This window comes from Lethenteron reissneri, chromosome 34, assembly GCF_015708825.2.
Source record: "Lethenteron reissneri isolate LAM-NWPU_2019-01 chromosome 34, ASM1570882v1, whole genome shotgun sequence".
In the NCBI taxonomy this organism is placed as follows: domain Eukaryota; kingdom Metazoa; phylum Chordata; class Hyperoartia; order Petromyzontiformes; family Petromyzontidae; genus Lethenteron; species Lethenteron reissneri.
This window is the reverse complement of record NC_083812.1, coordinates 9112217-9132909: the sequence shown is the minus strand read 5'-3', so window position 1 is coordinate 9132909 and position 20693 is coordinate 9112217. Positions and strand designations below refer to the sequence as shown.

At 39.2% G+C, this 20693-nt stretch overlaps 1 protein-coding gene across 1 annotated transcript in view; it reads right to left on the bottom strand.

The window, feature by feature from the left end:
• The window catches only part of LOC133350654 (netrin receptor UNC5C-like), a 101657-nt gene that overhangs the window by 35330 nt on the left and 45634 nt on the right, over window positions 1-20693 (bottom strand). The window contains exons 2-5 of the mRNA XM_061565253.1: window positions 14226-14453; window positions 9285-9428; window positions 8043-8146; window positions 4252-4432 (exon numbers count right to left, since the gene is read on the bottom strand). Of these exons, the coding sequence (XP_061421237.1) occupies window positions 4252-4432; window positions 8043-8146; window positions 9285-9428; window positions 14226-14453 (657 nt within the window). The remainder of the gene's footprint in view (window positions 1-4251; window positions 4433-8042; window positions 8147-9284; window positions 9429-14225; window positions 14454-20693) is intronic.

The window sequence follows — 20693 nt, the reverse complement described above, 5'->3', positions numbered from 1 at the left end:
GTAACATTGTTTAGGGTTCAGCTGGTCAAATCTCATCTAATAATATTGCAAAACATTATTAGAGCACACTGTCTGCCCCAAAACAAAGCACATTATTTGGAAAAGTTAAATACTGTTTGGAATCGATATTCATCGTATTTTGAAATAACTTACAATAAATTACTACATTGTGAGATAGAAATAACAATATCTCTTCTGTGCATATCATTCATTGGCTAGTTTATTTATCCTGCTATTTGAATTTCTCCCAAAAATATTAACTTCCATCTCGGTCCAGCAATTAAATCGCCATCTCTCTCCTATCCTTGAGTTGGTCTCACGAATCCACATTTGCAGTGGTCATCCTTTAGAGCACAGTCCCTCCTTTTGCTACCATGTTGTCATCGGTCTTGTAATGCTGCTATCATTTATTTTAGCCACAGGTCCTGCCACAGTCCACTTACCTTGCTTAACAGCAGTGGCGGCTCCTGCAAAATCTCTCAGGGGGGGGGAAATGTTTGGATGATTGATACGGATAAGGTCCACCCATGCAATGGATAAATTAACAGCTTAAGCATGTAAAGGCAACTTCACTTCTTTAATATTAATGAAAAATAAAGTGACTCTTACAATACATCTTGTTTGTTTCTATACTCACTATTATTACAATCCACTCAGTTTCTTTTATTAAAGATTCCACTAGGTAGCGACAAATAATATTGTTGACTGAAACGTGCTTACGTATGATGACGTAAGCACGTTAGTGCGAGCACTCCCGGAAGCCATAGAGAATGCATTGCAGCGCCCGCCGTTCGAAAAAAAACATCTTTGAATGTAAGTCTATGGGAACACTCTGGGCGATTCTCAGCCGGAGTGAAATCGCCCAAAAAGAGGCGGTACTCTACAGAACGTGACATGACGCTGATTGGACTATATCCAGAGGCACAGTAACGGCTCGCGTAACTCTGTGGTTCAATGACATTGGTGGTGCGTCGCCAAATCGCCCAAATGAAGAAACCGCCCCTGCTTAAAAGTCAACATGCTGCTGCTAACGTGTGCTTCCAGGAAGTAATAAAGCCCTGTGCTAGCCTAGCGGAGTTTCCTATTGCTCCAACTCACACAGGTTAGCATTAACCCTTTACATGCTCTGTGGGCAAATAACTACCAAATGCACCATTGCAAAGTCTAATCCTTTGCTTTTTTTCTGCAAACATTTATATCATTAACATTGAATACTATTGACCATTTCCATAAATTGAAAAGTAAACATCAACCTTATATGTTTACGTGCCTCTATCTTGTCAACCATATCGAGACATATTTTTCTCTTCTCTTGATCTACATGTTTCCTCAAATTGTCGGTACCAACGACGAATGCTCTTTGACATTGGCGGATCAATGCCAAAACGTCGTTGAAACGCACACTGCACCGCAATTACGGATTCAGTCTTGCTGAACTGCAGAACGCAGAACGCCCCTTGTGTTGTGGGTCACCATCTTGCGAATGACTCAAGCTCGGGGCTGTGTGTGTGCTGGCAGAGGCATGTAGCGGTAATCGTTTGAAACTTTATGCCCCGCCCTTTCAAGTGGTAAGAGTTTCATTCATGGGCGGTTCGTGGTTGTAGAGATATAGCGATTTCAAATTGGGTCCATGTTTTTGAAACACCCTATATAATCGAGGTTTTTGGGTTAGATAGCGTAAATATATAAATGTGTGGTTAAAACCCGCCACCACCCGACATGCCAAATTGGCATGTTCTGTTTACATGACAACCCTTACTAGTTGGCCGTGTCGGGTGTTGGCGGGTTTTAACGACACATTTATATAATTACGCGATCTAATCCCAGAACCTCTATTATGGATGATATTGGTCGCGAAAGCCTACGTTTTAAACTTACCTTAATCTATCATTCCTCTCATGACTCTTTTTTTGAAGTGTTTTGTCAACACCGCCTGGGACACCTTACCATCGTGTGTCCAACTGCTTCTGCGATCCTTTCCATCTCCAAACATCTCGTGTCATTCAAAATCCCACCCTGCCACTGCTTCCATCTGTTTTTTCCAGTACTAATCCAAATGCCTGCATATCTGCTCTTTACAATCTGTCTGCCGTGATTACTTGTCCATCCAACTCTCAAACCCAGAGCTTCATATATATATTCCCAGCACAGCCAATGCATTGAACATCAGATTCAGAATTTAACATGTATAGTCAAGTACAAGGGAAAACACTTGCATACCCAATACAGCATTTGCTATTCAAGGCAATACAATTCTAAATCAAATTCCAATTTGGTATTCTGATTTCAATTCAGTTGTTATTTACCATCTGCTTGTGCAATGACGGCCTCTAAATACACACAAATCATGAAGGATATTACAGTATATTAATTTCCTAAATACAGTAATCTCTGAGATAAGTCATTATCAGTCTTTTGTGTCCAGGAGTCACCACATTTCCTTTGGCTACATCTATCAACAAGCACATGGGTATAATGTGAAGTACGCAATTTACATATGAATGTACAGTTATTTTATTTGGAATTCTAATTAAATACATTCCTTGGAGATTTTCTACCTGGTCAATCAGGTAGACAATCTCTATGTGCATTTCACTTTATATGTGGCACAGTAGTTAAACCCACTGTGCTTCCAACTTAGCAACCCAAGTTCAAATCTCACCCATAGCTAACGTAAGTGGCAAGTGATATCTGAGCCAGTCCTAAGCTACCCTTAGGTAGACTCAGCCTTAAATGACAGTGTGTAAGCATCAGCACAGAGGAGGCAGAAGTGGCTATGTGTGGTGGTCGACATGCCATCCTGGCCTAAATAATATCCCGCTAATGGCACTTGTCCTATCGTAACAGTTTGTTGAAGGCTATATGGGGGATCTTTGGTTTTTTGTCAGCGTGTGAGAGGTAACAAAATGACAAAATGTAGAACGTCGTTATTGAACTGAATACGCTAGGAGTGTGCCTGATTATGTAAAACAGTACAAATGTGTAGCTGAACTGAGTGTGTGTTTGCACTTGGCTGAGCCTAAAAACAAAACAAGGCATGATGCGTCAGCACGCGGACTGGGTTAAAGATGTTGACCAGACATGCGACTGCTCTCTCCAGCAAATTTTGTTCTCTGCCGGTTGTAAAAAAATGTCTTTGCTGACATAAATCAGCCATTTGTATATGTATTTGGGATCTTTATCTTTTTATATGTGATCATCTTTGTACTCGTGTGTACAGAAGTGTGTTTATACCTCCTTGTTTGTGTCAGTGTGTACTTGCATCCACTGGCGAAACCAGTGGGGGGGGTGGCACGTGACCCCCAATGATCTAATCGAAATCCCTAATTTCGATCGGATCATTGGGGTTTATTAGTAATAAATCGGAATTTTGCGACCCCCACTGCCACTGTGTAGCATATTATTAAGTGCCAATGACTCTATGAGATGATAGGACAATATTCTGAGTCCATAATTGGCAATAAGTAACGGCAAAACAGTTATAAGTGACTCACAGAATTGTGCGCAGTTGCGTATACAGTACACGACTTCCATGAAGGCATTCACTTTCAGCGAGCGCGATGCCGATCACCCACGGTTCGAATTTGACCCTCGATCGATGGCTGCGCCATCGCCGCACACGCGTCGAATGAAAATCAAGGGACAAGTCCTTACTTACTAACAACTCCAATCATTTTGCATTGCTGGAGGGGTTGACCCCCCATCTGAAAATCTTGGCTCCGCCATTGCTTGCATCTGCATTTATGGGGAATGCTGCTGCTGTACTGATTCACACACATAAATATACAACTCTGGTAACCTGGGTATATTTCCTAGCCATGCAAAAGACCGACAACAATTGGTGTCTGAATGTAACTCAGAGAGCCCCCCCCGCCACCGCCCCTCACCTGATCTACCGAACCTAAAATAATTACACTACATGGGGACAAAGGGGAGACAAAAGTATCAGGGTGTGAACTGGAGTGGCCTCATTACCCCCTCCCTTGTACCATGCCAGCCTTAATAATTGCTCACTAACAGCACTTGCCCGAGCAGTTCCGTAAGGCTAAACAGGAGTGTGTGTGTGCGAGTGCATGCATTTGTATGGTGTTGCACCTAGCATGGCACGAGTGCCATGGTGCTTGTGTAAGGAACCAGAGCAAACATTTCAAAGGTGCACCTAGCGTGGCACAAGCACCATGGTGATGTCACCGCCACTTAGTGGTGAACGGCGGTTGTTGTCGTTGTTGTTGTTGCACCACCACCACTCACCGTACACGGTGACAGTGGCGGTGGAGCTCCGGCGCTTGGCCACGAGGTTCTTGGCCACGCACGTGTAGTTGGCGCTGTCCGACAGTCGCGCCTGCTTAATGATCAGGTTGTGATCCACCGTGATGTAGAAGTTTGAGTCCTCCTCCGGGTCGATGAGTTCCTTGTCTTTCATCCACTCCACCTGGAACGAGATGTTTATTCATTCATCTTCACGACCATTCTTCATGCTCAAGACCAAAGGTTTACTTTCAACATGTAACCAAACTGTAGTCTCCGTCGACATGTAGAACAAAAAAAGTCAGCATAAAGGTATTGCAAATAACAATAACAAAATAATGAATTTTCAATGTAATATCCTAAGTTAACTAATGTGTTACTTGTGCCTAAACCAGGCCTGTATGCAGGAGGCTGAAACATTTTACTTTTGACTTGAGAAGGATCCCACCCCAAAAATATTTAATATATTTAACGTGTTTCTCTTTATGGTAACCACTCTCTCCTTCAACCATCACAGTACATGTCAGGGGCATTTTATTCGCAGAATCAGCAAAAAAAATCCTATATCTTAAACCAATGCTACGACATATGAACAAGCCAGTGTCGAAGTAGAATGTATCTTAACAGGAAATGTACAATACAACTACATTTTATCTTTCGGATATAGTACCTGTTTGTGAGGTTAACATATGTGATGGGCAGTCAACATTTTTCTATTGAAATACTCATAACTGCGTTATGTCGTCATTCAGCATGATGTCCACCGTTTCACTCCACAATTGTTTGGGGGCTTCCTCAGTAGCACAATCACAAGAGCCTACCTATAGTAATAGGTTTTTACCCTTTCAACTGGTACAAAAACTGACACCATTATACAAGGCATCATGTTTGCAATAACCACAACACAAGCAGTCAAAATGCAAACAAAAATAAACAACTTTGATGATGATAATTATATGCACTGTCCTTGAAGTTGATTGGTCCACATCCGAGACAGCTTTTCTTAGAGCCTAGTCTCCATTGGTGTTGGACCAGATGACGCCAAAAGGCGTACAACTCAAAGACAGCACACTATCAGAGTATTGAGAGCTCGGGGTAAGCATTTACACTATAAGAGCCTACCTAGTACTATGACTCTTGCATCTACCTACTGTTGATAGTACCTACTGGAGCATCTTGACATGCAATATTTTGCTATCTAAGCGTGTTGGATCCAAGAAAACGTGGATTGAGTTTGGTCTGCTTGATAGGATATTTTTGATCATGATTCAATGTCATTCTAGTTCGACCAGATCCAAATCGTGCACCTCTATTTGCAACATAAGCTTAGGTGCAACAATGAGCCTGATGCAAGCTTTGTGCAAAATGTCAATGCCTAATGAGGTGAAAATGAATGTTTCAGGAGGCTGCATAGCATCTGCACATGTGGCATAGTATTGACTGGTGTAAACAACCAGCGCACAATCTTTAGTCAGCACACATTCTCAAACCACCTTCTGTGCACTTACGGTAACCTGCAGTAACCTGGCAACCGACGGTATATATATTAAGTTAATACGTGTCACACCCCCTATGCATATGTATGTGCAAAGATGTATACCTTCGTGAGATTGCCATGGTATAAAAATTTTGCATACGTTAATGTAAATGCGTCCATGGTTTAAGATATAACGCTGGGAGTCTGCAGTATAAGTGATGAATGTGCAATTTTCATATATTGCATGGGGGGAGAGGACAGTGGCATACTGCGCTACAAAGCATGTGATCTGAATTCAACACCTGGTCACGGTTAACATTGGTGGTGAGGGATATACGAACTGGTGCTGCGCTCCCACTTCACCGCCCGACACTGACCAGCATGGCCAAGTGCTGTACGGTCAAAACAGCTCTCAGGACAAAATGTTATGGGAAGGCATCCGATTAGCATGGTTGGCTACGTATCGTGCGAAAGAAATTGAACATACATGCATCCAGCAGTGGATTGGGCAAAGGACTGCGACTGCAAATTAATAAATGTATGCATATATATACTAAGATACATTTTCTACAGAGAATGTCAGATTGTTTATTACATAACAACACGCATAACCCTATTGCCGTACGATATCATGCCTTTTTTTTTTTACAAAAATGCAATATTATTTCTACTTTCATGTACAGAAATACGTGTATAATGTACACGTGTATAACATGCAGGGCTAATTTATGTTCTTTTGGTGCACGTTGAAGAATTATGCATGTTTTGCATTGGGAATTATGCCATGCTGCCTTGTGCAAGCAGCTTATAGCCGTAAGCTGATGGATACGGCAGTTGTATTTGAATGAGAATGGTTGCTGAGACACACATCCAACGTAAAGTAAATGAAATAAACCGAAAAGTATTTGCATATTGATTTAAGTATTTGCTGCATATTGATGATGTATGTGGACATGTAAGAAATACCGTTTTCATTATTATATATATTTTAGAGGAAACCTGTTAAAATAAATATAATGTCCAAATTCTGTGGATGCATAATTCGCACACATAGCATGCTAAGCCCCAGTCTCAATCACCCAAAACCTGCCACTCAAAAAACACGTTATTTGTGACTAAAATGTGAAACACAAGCAAATCTCTTGCCGGTGACAAAATTATCACTTCAAGCATTGGTTGACAGCCAAGCAGACCAAATTAAATAAATAAATTTAATACAAATATCCCTGCTGGATTCCACAAACTCATGCCAGAGAGCCCTGGGGTCTTCAGGATAATTTAATGTGCTTCGCCTCTACTTAACAACATCATCACAAATGACAGCTCCATGTTTTAGAATCATGGGCTTTTTATATTAAAAAAAATCAAGAGTTGTAAAAAATTCCTCACCACAAAGAGTACATGAACTTGACATTAGCTTGCATAAACAGAGAGTATCCACAGCTCACCAGTGGCAAATGTATGCACTCAATATGGCCACATGAAATGCTATAAATATCCCTCGATGGCGAGATTGTTTTTAGGATACCACAAAGAAGCAATCGTTAACATCACCCAAGGATCCTCGCAGTGGGTACGCGAATGAAGAGCTCAAAAGCTAAAAGTGATCATTGCTGAGAAGGCCTTCATGATGGTGTCACAATTCCTGGATCAAAAGTGGCTCAGCCAGGAGGTATCAAGCACAGGAGGGGGTGGGAGGGCATTTAAGCAGCATATGGCTTTTCCTCTTTTCGAGTGTTAAGTGATTAGATTCGGCCTGTGGGCCATGCAGACACAATGCACATGACATTGCTATAAATTACATGCGTCTATAAAACACTGCGTCGGTGCAACGATAAACAGTTATTACCGCAACACAGTTCACTGCATCTAACCATCGTTATGTTTAGTACAAGATGAATAGAGGTGACATAAGGAAGAATTCAGGCAGCAATGGCTTTCAGCTTGTAACCGGATGACTTAGTTTGTCTTTTTACATCCTAGGCAACCTGCTGATTACAATAATTGGGCAGAAAATTACAGGAATATATTAAGTTCACTGGAGCATCACAAATTTAATAGTCGTTAACCTACTTGCAACATGCAGAATAAAGGCAATTAAGCTGCACTGTAATATACAACTCGCTAATTTGCATTTGCTGCCGCTGCTTTGTTAATTGCTGCGAGGATATAAATAATACTCTTAACCGTCAACGCTAAGGCGTCTTTACAGGAGATCATTTTTGGTTCAAATTAATTGTCAGCAGATGCAGAGGGAATCACAGTTATATTTCAATCGCTGACGCTTCTCGGCCACTCATGTGATGCTGATTCTCACCTCGGCAGGTGGGATAGCTTCAGGAGGTCGGCAGTGCAACAGGACTTCATGATTTAGGGGAACATCTTTTCCCAAGGGCTCCTGTTCAAAGTTCTTTCGTAGATCTGCCAGAGAGATGAATAAAAAGACACAGGGTCATCTATTATTTTGGAGAAATATTTGGCTGTTTCACAAAGTGAATTAATTCGAACTGATGTATTTCAAGGGTTTCATTGTTTTTTTGTTTCCCGTCATTTATTTCCCCCCCAACACGTGGATAACCTATGACCAGACACTGCAGCAACGAATATGAAAACGGAAATGTGTATTTATAATCTATATTAAATATGAACTCCAATACATTAGCTTTCCTGAGACATTCCCTTATTGCTCTAACAGAGGCAGTTACAGAATTCAGTGGCAGTAGATAATTGCTAATATTTCCAGTTAACATTTTTTTCAAACAAATACAATTATTCGAAAATAAATGTTATCTATAGGAAAAAAAATATATGTTTCCCAATCAATCCTTTTTCATAAGAATGAGCATGAAAAACAGTTTCCACTCCAAACATTACCACAGCCAGCTTGTACTTTGCATGGTATGATGTTCTATTCATTACGCTCTTGTTTCAATACAATTACACACTTAAAGCTTTACAAAGCAACAAATCAGATATTGTAGCACAAAATATTTAATTCGGAAATATGTATAAATTTGAATACAATAATACACAACATGTAAAATTGAACTACTCAGTCGCCTGTGAAAATGTATATTATATAATGCAGAATGAGCTGTGTCACTCACATTCTTAGGTTGTTTCGGTAAAGTCACGTAGGTAAAACATTAAATTAAAATTAATAAAAGTAAAATAAAATAAAAAAATAAAAATCACGACGTTTCAGAGGCAACACAAGCTTCCGTCTTCAGGTGGAACCATCACAGCCATGACAGCTGTATCAAGTGAATGAGAGATTACAGGAGCTACCACTCCGTATATATAATGGTTGGAGAGGGGGGAAGGGCCAAGTACGGCACACTTTTTTTATTAATATGGTAAGGTGAGGCTTAAGAGGCTGAGCCTTTGTTATGGAGAGGTACGGTTTGTGACTAAGCCTGGCCTACATAACAATAGTGTGAAAAAAGAAACAACTAAACATGGTTAAACAAGCCTGACTGTCTATCAATAACCTGTAATAGTTGTCTGTCAAATAAGATGGTCCAAATAAGTGTAGTTAAATCTTTTTTGTGTCACTCACGTGCTACTTTGACAAAGGCCTTTCTGCTCTTGGTTGTCCCTGATGCACTCCAGGCAACACACTGACACCAGAAATCTTCGAGACGATAGGGATCTTCCACCTGCTGCCTTGACACATTCGTGTGGACCTCTCGCACTACCTGTCCTGCATGGTCATACAAGTGCATCACAAACAGCACAATGAAGGACAACACCCAATAATGCAACATTGTCTGTGCGATGACTGTCCGTGAAAATGTATGTGCTATATATCCGAGCTTGTTTACCTGCTGTTTTTGGTTATTAAATGTTCATCATCAAATCAATGTTTTTATTTATACTTATTCATGATAAATAAATTGTTCTGATATGAACCCACTTGGGTGTATACATATACAAGAATCAACAAATTGAAGTTCGCATATTTTATACGCACAAAGGTGTGCCTAAAAATCTCATTAAAGCACATTCACCCACTAGGCTATGTTTTAATTTTTGTTCAAATGTTAATTACTTTAATCTAATGGCTATATTTTTAAGAGGCGTATCTCATTTGAAAACATTTTGGTAGAATTGAAAATAGGTCTGAATGTTCTTACACTTTTGGCAACCCTTGATCCTATAAAAATAGCATGTTACGTTACACTTTACAACTAAAATGCATACTTGGCAAAGCAGAGGTGACATTGTACCACCCATATGAGTTGTATATTTTGAATGTCAGAGAATGGCTCCAGAAGATGATATCACAGAACTACAAATGCTTCATAAGTCTTTCAATATAACGCTCTTACCTAACACTCGATCACACTCCCCTTCAAAGAGGTGCACACCGCATGGCATAGATCTAATATGTTGGGCTTCAGAGGTGGATTAGGTTAAGCAAAAAAAACAAATGCATTCATTCACTCATGACTGGGCTGAGAACATCAACTCAATGGATGTGAATCTGGTTTAATCACGAGTGAATGGCCATATTTAAAGAGGACTTTAGTGATACCTACTCTGTGCTCTGAAACAGACATCAAGCAGCTTAAGCCAACCAGCCACCTCATTGCAAGTGTTCTTTCTTCAGTATACCATTGATTTTCAGTCACAAGCAGTGTCTCGTTGCTATGTCTGTACGTGCTTCAAGAAAGTATTTATAAGAAGAAAGCAAGAGTTTTTTTGCGTGTGTTTTATAAGTCCTATGGCTTTCATCTATCCCCTCTCTCAAACAAAACATCACTGTACAGCACAAAGGCGTAGTTTATCACACAATTCCAAACAAGCCTCATTTTTGCGTGTGAAGGATCAATACAATCATAAAATATTATACATTACTAGCCTTTTGCCCGTCCAAGGACGGGTGTATTGCAGTAAATCTGAAAGTTGCAAGCGAAAAGTAGACCGCGACGTGATATGCATTGCATCAATGCGTGTGCAATTTGTAAGGGCGCGGTGACACGGATCTATTTCATTTTAAGGTTATAATCCCTTGTTCATCATGACGTCCTTTTTACTTTGATGTCTCAACAGCGTTACGGAGACCGCGTGACGTGAGGCTTCTGCCTTTGTAGTGAGGGTTGTCAGTTGACCCCGAGGAGGGGGGAGGAGGCGCCTCGCCCCCCCATGTGGAGTGAGGTCACCCGCTAATTATTATTAATGGTAGGGGGGTGTCCATTTGGAGGATGTCACCTGTTCATGATTGTTAATGTGGGGGGCTGTTCGATGTGGAGTGACGTCACCTGCTCATGATTATTAATGAGGGGGGGGGGACTACTCCATATTGAGTGACGTCACTCGCTCATGATTATGAATGAGGGGTGGGGGGGGTGTCCATTTGGAGGACGTCACCTGCTCTAGAATAATAATGAGGGGGGATGGTCGATGTGGAGTGACGTCATGAGCGTTAAGAACATTCCTGGGTGATTATAGTCGTTATAACCGATTTGTTTTCAAACTTCTAGACAAATCATCGTATACATAATCTCTTTACCTTAATAGATTGATGCATCTCATAACCAATATGTGAGACTACATTATTTGTAAAAAAATATGTTTCGTAAATGCTACTTATATAATAAAATATAATGCAACATTAGCACACAACATAGGTGCAAATGACAATACCTGAAAAATACAAAATATACGTCATGGTTATACATTTAGAATATTATTTACTCACATTACTAACTTCTGCATAATATACTGGCTTAGGGCAATGCTATAATGTTCTTGACTAGTTTTACACAGTTACATTTCTACCACGGTGTACTAATATGGTTTAACAAGACTTCCTGGTGATCTTTTCATCGTAAAAATGCTAAAGCTACGTTGCCACATCCAATTCTAGAACGCCTTTGGAGAAATGAAGGTGAAAGAGCAAGTTATTATCTCCAATGGATATAACTGTGGGGTACATATATCTCTGCAAAGGTAGGGGCTAAGTTTTATTTAAAGGACAGTACCATGGCTGATCTTTGCTCTGCTTGGTGGGTCATTTCATCCTCTCATTTAATCAGCTTGTGGACACATAGCATAAGCCTGTTTCCTGGCCACCAGGTACCAGATAATAGAATCCCACAGAAGGTCATTGAGGGTCCGAGTGCTTTGAAAAGCTCTTGGGAAACTTCAACATAAGGATTAATGTCAGACAGTAAAAGAAAATGAATTCCCTTCCACTGCAAGTAATAAAGACATGATACTGCAGCATTAAAACTGCAATTTGAACTCACGGTTTGCAAAGAATTACATTGTAAATTTGTAACAATTATTGGCAATTACTCTTACAATTTGGATTTTATATTTTGCTACAAGATGTTGCACCTTTAACAGTGAAATGACATAGTCACATGTAATTTTTTCAGCACCTCAAATGATTCTTAAAGGGATTCATTGAAAGGTATACTTAGATTTATCTAACTTTATAAATGAAAAAGTATGACAAATAGTTATACGGAATATCCCAATCTCTTTTGCCATGGCCAATATATTAACATCCTTCTCCATAAAGCAATTGGTGTACTTGTCATTGACATGGCAGATTGCCTCTCTGCCAAGTGGCATGCTCATGATTAAAGAGCTTTATTTATGGCAATGCTATATTGGAGCCATCATTACTATGAATATCAGTAGGTCATTGTGTGCTGGGTCAAAGCACAAATGTACTGAATATCAAAACTGTAACTTAATGCCAATATATATGTATAATTATACATATCATGTCTTTTTTCCTGGGTTAAAGCCTCACAAGCAGAAGTTACAATAAACTTTTAACTGCTGAACCAAAACTATCTAAACATAAATCACATATACCAGCTAGTGGAATTGTCAAGTTTGTGACACATAGTCCTTGACTTTTCTTAAAATAGTGCTGGTGGGTCCATAGCACCTGACAACCTGATCAACAATATGCTGAAAGTGGAAAATTCTGATTTCAAACGAGCAAAATTCCTAGGTGTGCTGAGACCATCTGGCACAAAAAGATGTGTGCAGCTGTATGTTCTGTACAGAATATGAATTCTCGTAATAATATTTTTACAAAAAAAATACTTTTACATTTTCCTACAAATGTTGACTCATATTCTTTAATTGAATGCCATACTAAATGCCCATAAGCCATTTTTAATACTGTAGTTGATTACCAATGTAGGTGGCAATGCGATATGTATTATCATGAAATGCGTGATGGAACTTCTGCTGAGATTCAGGTTATAAATATGACGAAATTAAGGAAATGTAATTGGTCTTCTAAAAAGCAATGTGAAAACATACTACACATATTTGAATGAACAATGGCTTTTACAAGTTATGGCTTGCCTAAAAGGCATCATTATCATTGTATGAAATAGACATAATTTTTCATGAATAGGGTGCGAGGTAGCATTTGCAAGTGACTACGACAGCAGGGAGCCATTATAAGAATGAAAGATTGAAATTATGTGAGGCCCACATTTGCCATGTTTTGGAGATTGGCGCACCCACTCAAGCAGTGTCCGTGGCCTTAGGTTGGAAATCATAAAATCAATATCGTTGGCATATTATTCACGAACCTTTTCACGTGTGTTAACATCATGAACAAGTAAATACTGAAAGTGTGAAAAAAGTTCCAATGGAATATGTGGTCCCTCTAGCCTGTGCGCACAAAAAAGAGAGAAAAATCTGGACTCAGGTTGTGTTCATCCTAATGCTGTTACTCTATGATCCACACAGCAGCCGCTGGGGAGTTAGAAATGTCACAGGAATGAGGAAACACCAACATCATGTCCACCATGAGTGTTTGCCGTGGGCATCATCGGCTACTGCGGTGGTTTAGAGTCCGTAAGTAGAGCACTCAAAAAGATGGACAACACACGCCCAGCCTTTGTGTAGTATTCAAAAAACCATCAGCAACTACTGACGAGCTGATACGTTGGCCTCTTGTCTTCACCATCAAAATAAATTTGACCGACTGACAAGCAGCAGAAGTGGTAATCGTTTTATTTACCCTGGAATGACAATGGACTCCGGCTGTCCTGTAAGCTTGTATTTATCGTGCTGGTTGTACCATGCTGATGCATGACCTTGCCATTCGGAACTTGGCCATGTATAGTTGTTTTTTTATTGTTTTGTTTATGTTTTTTTACTTTGCTGTAACGATATCTCTGTGGTGTAACCATCGAAAATGAACATTTTATCCCCAATGGGTTTTACCTGCAGCAAATAAAACTGAAACCCATAAAGTAACTTCCTGCGAATAATAATGCAGTAGCATAGAAATGTAATTTAACAAACAAATGTATACTGAAATACAAATGCAACAAAATAGTCAAAGCTCATTAAGGAACTGGACAAACATCAAAAAGTAGTACCCTCCTGAAAATGAGTCAAGAGACTCGAGATTTTTTTCTTGGTTAATTAAGTGAATAATCGCAGCAGCAGCAACACCACCATATAATTTCTCAAGCACATTCTCCTTTTTTTAAAATTCCATTCATTTTACCTGTGATAACACTGAGGTGTTCTTGAGTGTAAAGGGCCTTCTGGTGGAGCCACTCCCCATTGCACTTGAAGTAGATTTGTGTGGCTGGGGAGGCTGAGCAATCGAGCGTCACCGGCTTGTTCTGCACTATGAAGCCGTCGTTGGGCTCCGTCAGAAAGATGGGCAGCGGCTCCGCCAGTGCAGAGGGACGGGAATACGCAGCCGCTGCTCTGTTCTCCAAACTGTCATCTGGAGGGAGAAGAGAAGAGAGGCCAAGCAATTGCACTGCGATGTCTTGTCTACATCAGATCCTTGAGCCACTGGCCCAACAGCAGTGGCGGCTCCTGCAAAATCTCTCAGGGGGGGCAAATGTCTGGATGATTGATAAGGATAAGGTCCACCCATGCAATGGATAAATTAACAGCTTAAGCATGTAAAGGCAACTTCACTTCTTTAATATTAATGAAAAATAAAGTGACTCTTACAATACATCTTGTTTGTTTCTATACTCACTATTAAAACAAACCACTCAAGTTTATTTTATTAAAGATTCCACTAGGTGGCGATAAATTATATTGTTGGATGAAACGTGCTTACGTATGATGACGTTAGCACGTATGATGACGTAAGCACGTTAGGGCGAGCCCTCCCGGAAGCCATGGAGAATGCATTGGAGCGCCCGCTGTTCGAAAAAAAACATCTTTGAATGTAAGTCTATGGGGCCACTCGGGGCGATTCTCAGCCGGAGTGAAATCGCCCAAAAAGAGGCGGTACTCCACAGAACGTGACATGACGCTGATTGGACTATATCCAGAGGCACAGTGACGGCTAGCGTGACTCTGTGGTTGAATGACATTGGTGGTGCGTCGCCCAATCGCCCTAATGAAGAAACCGCCCCTGCCCAACAGTGATTCATCGGCAACATTCAAGAGTGGTACATGCAAACAACGATTCCCTCAAGATCAGAAATGTGCATGACTGCAAGACCACAGCAAGGTTGCTTTTTGTGAGATGTTTTTAAATTTTGTTAAATAAGGGTGCTGTCGTATATTTGATAGACAATTTGAAGAAATTAGATATACCAATGTAACGTGAAACATTTATGCATTATAAAAATGAATATTGGCTGTGTCTATGCAACAGACAGTATTGTGTGTATGCTAAGACTTACGTCTATTGTGGAAACTGCCCATAGTAGATGCTGGCAGCATTTGCCAGCCAAGGTGGTATTGACCAACCCCCTTTGCTCATGGACTATGGGAATTGTCTACGAAAGTTTTTTTTGTTAAGTAAGCCAACAGGAACTGCACGCGATAAAAATGTGTTGTTTTCAACATATCTAAAATATGTAATTATTATTGTCAGTTTTGGATAGCTGGATCAAAATTAAACTCACAGTTCTTAGATTCAATATTTCCTCAAATAGCCAACCTGCTGTGGCTAAGAGATAAAACATAAAATCTATGGCACTTTCCCCAAATGGGATGTACGCCTTGTTACTTGTGGGCAGTGTTAATAAAGCATGAGCTCAAATGACATAGGATTATCTAATGATGGTACCATTGCTCAGAACAATAGGTTCTTATAATCTTTTATTTGAGATGAAAGATTTTATAACAATGTAAGCTTAAACCATTGCCAGTTGCATTGCACAGTCAATGCTCTCTTGGAAAATGTAATTATCAATTTTAAACAGCCAGAACTAACAGTTTATTGTAAAATAGATGTATTTTAAGCAAGTTTTTAGATTTGCTTACTGTGAGGTTTTGTGGAAACGTAATTTGCCATTTTGACTTGGGACAGGAGTAAAATTTCTCCCATGAGATCCCGATTGTCCCTTGAAAATAAAACAAAATGTAATCCTCGCTATCTATATTCCTATACTGCAATGAGATTTAAAGTACACTATAAATCACAATGGCATAAGGTGGTTCTTTTTGAAGTTAGTCTGTTTTCCCCAACACATCTGCTTTTACAGACTCCGGCCTGGTGTATATGGCAGGATTGCATATAGCATGAAAAAATGTACAACATATGTCCAGTTATGTAAAGACACGATTTCACATGCAATTACTGAAATGGAAAACTGCATTCACGCATGGTAAATATATTTATAATGCATTAAATGTTTTAAAACATTTACAAACCAAAAAATGTGTACTTCACTCTTTAGTTATTTCAAACTTTCGGGCATTTGCTCCAGAAAAACTAAATCTGAAAATGGAATTCGTACTTTTTTTCCTAATCTTTATTTAAAATGCTCACCACATGTCAGTATTCATTTGTATGCCACATGTTGTTATTTGGAAGGTATTATGGGTAGGGGAACATCTCATAATCTTAAAGAGGTTGAGTTCAAGCTGAGGGAATGAGCATTTCTCAATTACCATAAAACACCAGCCAGGCAATCCCTTAAATATCATAGAGCATATGGATGCTTTGAGCACGGACTGTTTTAAGAGGCACTGTTATCATTAAAATGGAAATAAATACATGTGGTAGCCAAGCCTGTTAAACTGTAGAAAATGTGAATGTATCTTCATTTAATCCAAAAGTCATAAAAAATATGTATCTGTACTCTGTGGTTGTTTCGGTAAAGTCACGTAGGTATAAAATAAAATAAAATACATTTTATGAATTTTATTTTATACCTGCAGTCACGAAAGCTTCAAATCAAGATAATATGTATCTGCATCAACTGGATAGGGGTCATGCTATCACACAAAAAATACTATCAGCTGTAGTCGTTAAATCAAAGTGCATTTTGAGTGTGCCAAGACTGTTTAATTTTTAATAACCACTTTTGTTTGCATTTTGCGACATTTGCATGATAGGCACAATTTAAAATTCTACTGATTAACAAACTGATTAATAAGCATTACACTGTGCCACAAGTTACAGATAATTAACCATTTCAAAATGAACGTCTCTAATGTACTAAATGCTAGATAAAATAAACAATACTAAGGGTTGAAAGGTATTGGTGAGACTTTGTATTCTTGCAAAGTTGTTATTCACTAACCCTGAAGAAAATAATACATTTCTCTGCCAAGCATGTGTTTCCTCATTTAAAATACAATTTGTATTTTTCTCAAGTCAAGTTGTATGACTGACATTAATTAGTCATATTGCGATAAAATTCCACACAATGCACTTATGTGCATTTTTATTCACTCGTGCATTTTTGGTTTAGCAGCAAACAATTATTTAGAGGGCATTGTTTTTTACAGAGATAATCACATCATTAAAACCACACCACAATGTTCCCGGAAGGCAAAAGCACAATTAATACGATAAATAAAATGTAAAACCACTTGACCAACACAAAACAAAAGGTGAGAAAATTTATGAAAGTGGAAAAACCTAAATTAAAATTATAATGAAAGTGGGTTTACATGATATTGCTTTGAGTTATCATTGAGTACAAAAAAACATCCTCAAGTTAATGTGGCAAATTATCCAGCAGTTTCAACAGGTCAACCCCTCTGTTTATATTGGACTACCCTGCAGAACATTTTCAATTCATGTTTTCTCATTGTTTTTTTGCAGAATAGATACAACCCTAGATATCAATGAGTAACACTTTCACTGCTTTGCTGAAATATACCTTCAATAAACGTCTCAAGCTGCTCCCGTTCATCAGCTAACAATTGCTTTTTTAGGAACTAGTCCAACGTCGCACATTAAATGTTTTCATGAAAGCAAACTATTAATTTATTATATGAACATATGCATATATATTACCACCAAAGGGATGGAGTGTTAAAATCAGTTTGTGTGCAGTTGATAGGTGGATTATTGCATTGCAGGTTTAGGAGAGGTGATAGCGGCCTGGGGAGGCCTTCATCCAACAGTGGATTGACCATGGCTGCTGAAAATGATGATGAATTTCTACACAAGGAACTGCTGGCAAGATTAAAAGCAAATTCTGTGCAGGAGGATAATGATTCAAACAATGATTCATCATCATAGACATGAAGAGACATTTCTCAAATGTTATCCTTTTATATAACCCTTTGTCACGAGGTACCGCTAATGACGAGAGGTCATGACATCTTAGGCCTGTGCAGACATAAAAATAGACCGATAAGTTATGATGACTTAACATTAGTGTGCAGATAAACGTGAGGTATTCTCAACAAGTCTATTCAAGAGGACAGCCTAGTCCAGAGCATAGTGCAGCTCTGTTCGTATCAACTCAGCCTGCTACCTTCACACTTTTGATATATCTGTCCAATCACCATCCTCCTCACCGTCTCAACATTGACATCATTTTGATAAGGAAATCATAATTCAGGAGCTGTAACTGACTTTATGGGAATTGAAGGAATAATCACAGTAATTACATGAAGGCGCACATGTAATTCGGAAGTGTTATTTCTGGTGTCTCAGCAGACATAGCACGAAGTTTGTACCAGTAAAATTGTTGATTTCAAGTAAGGATTTCAGTGACCCGTGATTAAACTGGGTTCTAAATTGCAGGGAGTTGATGGTCTCAGCTTAGTTGGCACACAAAATCCCTATGAAATTAACTTTCGTTTTTAACTTAATTCGGCAATAATCCTTCTCTGAGAATTAAAAGATGAACCGATTAAAATCAACATATGGTCAACACTCTTAGCAGGGAGGGATATTGAAGTTGTTGTCCGTATGCTAGATAGAGACATAACTGACATCGCATGAGAAATTATGCTATGTCATCTTCGAGGGCCGATTTGTGACAAAAGGTAGGCCTCTATCATTGCAAGCTGTAAAAGTTTGAAATGGAAACTTTTTTTTGTATGCTACTATTCTGAAAGCACAATTGGAATGCAATTGTAGAGGGGGGGATATTTCTGTTTCCCAGTCAGCCTTGAGAAGCAATCCCCAGTATCGTTTGGAATGTTCGCTGGTAGATAACAAATACCTTAGATTATATGCTTTAACCCTGCTCAGTAGTCCCCAGATTGCATAATAGGGTTATTTTAACACGGAACAAGCTCTTGTTATTTCGCACTTTACCATCTGGAATGCTCTACTAACCGGCATCTGTTATAGATGGCAATACAAATCTTCCTTCATGTATCCAAAAAAAATATTACGGAAGCTTCTGGATGCTGTCGAGTGGTGGCACTTGTGGCAGTCTGTAGATACAGTACTATATACTGTGCTGAGCTCACAGATCTTGAAAGATCTGGACAGTCCCATCAGTCAGCTCCTCCGGAAAGTAAGGCTGAGTTGGTTGAGTCATGTAGCGTGCATGCCCAAGCAGCTTCTGTTTTGGCCAAAAAGAAGGGGCTTAATGGGTAAGGCACGAACGAGAGAAGAGATGGACTGATGTGGTACAGAAAGATATGGAGCTGATGATTGGTACCAGCAGTATCAAGATTAACCTCTGTGGAGGAGGTTCGTGAAGGACACTGCTGGGTAGTTTGAGGCAGTTCCCATTCAGCGACAACGAAGGGCAGAGGAGTGACGCTCACAACAACAAGCAGAGCGTCGGGCGGCTAAAAGAGACAGTTGGCACAGTTGGTCTATACACTTTGATAACTTCACGTGGCCTCAAGGTGAACCTAGCCAGGCACAAACTCTGTGGTGACGTCACAGAGTTGCTGTCTGTCAATACAGCAGACTTAAGATGGGCAGAGATAAAATCATAGAAATTAGAGGGGATACCAATCAGTGTAATTGGTTTATATTAATGCATGCTGTTGTATTTACGTCTACTTCCCTAGGCAATGAAAATAGTTACGAAAGGCAATTATAATTATAGTATGCAATAGTATATTGTATAATTTTAAATTAAAATTCGCTCTACATAGAGCATGTGTTTTATTGATGTCTTTTATTTTCATGTACATTAAACATGTGGGCAATAAGTGGATGTCGTTTTCATTAATAATAATAATAATCAGAGTTCACCTTGAGAAGGTGATGTGCTTTGGCCATTTCATCAAAATGTGAATTCAGCCACTAAAATTTTAAACACATTTGTAGTGCATTCGTCGTCCATTAAACTTAGCAATTCTGTGGCTACCTTCATTTGTTCACATATTTTAAATTTAAAAGTCAAGTAATAACTTGAATTTGTAATGGATGTATCGAGACACTTTTACGAGCTGAAATTGCAGACACATTCGGTGCCAAACTACATAGTTTTAGATAAAAGCAAACCTGTTCTGCACAAAGTTAATTCATGTAAGACACACGAACTTTTCAAACTTGTATATTGACTCTAGCATGCTCCGTCAGCTTAACGTATGTGCAACAATCGGAAGCCTCAATCTAAAAAATATATTACATTTGGTATGGAGGACAGTGGGACGTAATTATATTAGATTTTTCTTCAGTTTTTACATTCCAGTGGAACTGTGAAGATCCCAAGAAGGTTATATTGTACAATGTGATTCCAAGAACTATAGAACATTCGGTATGTTATACCAAGGACACTGGATTCGAATGGTTTAAGGTCTCGGAGATTACAATTGACAATGATTTAAAATAGTTATG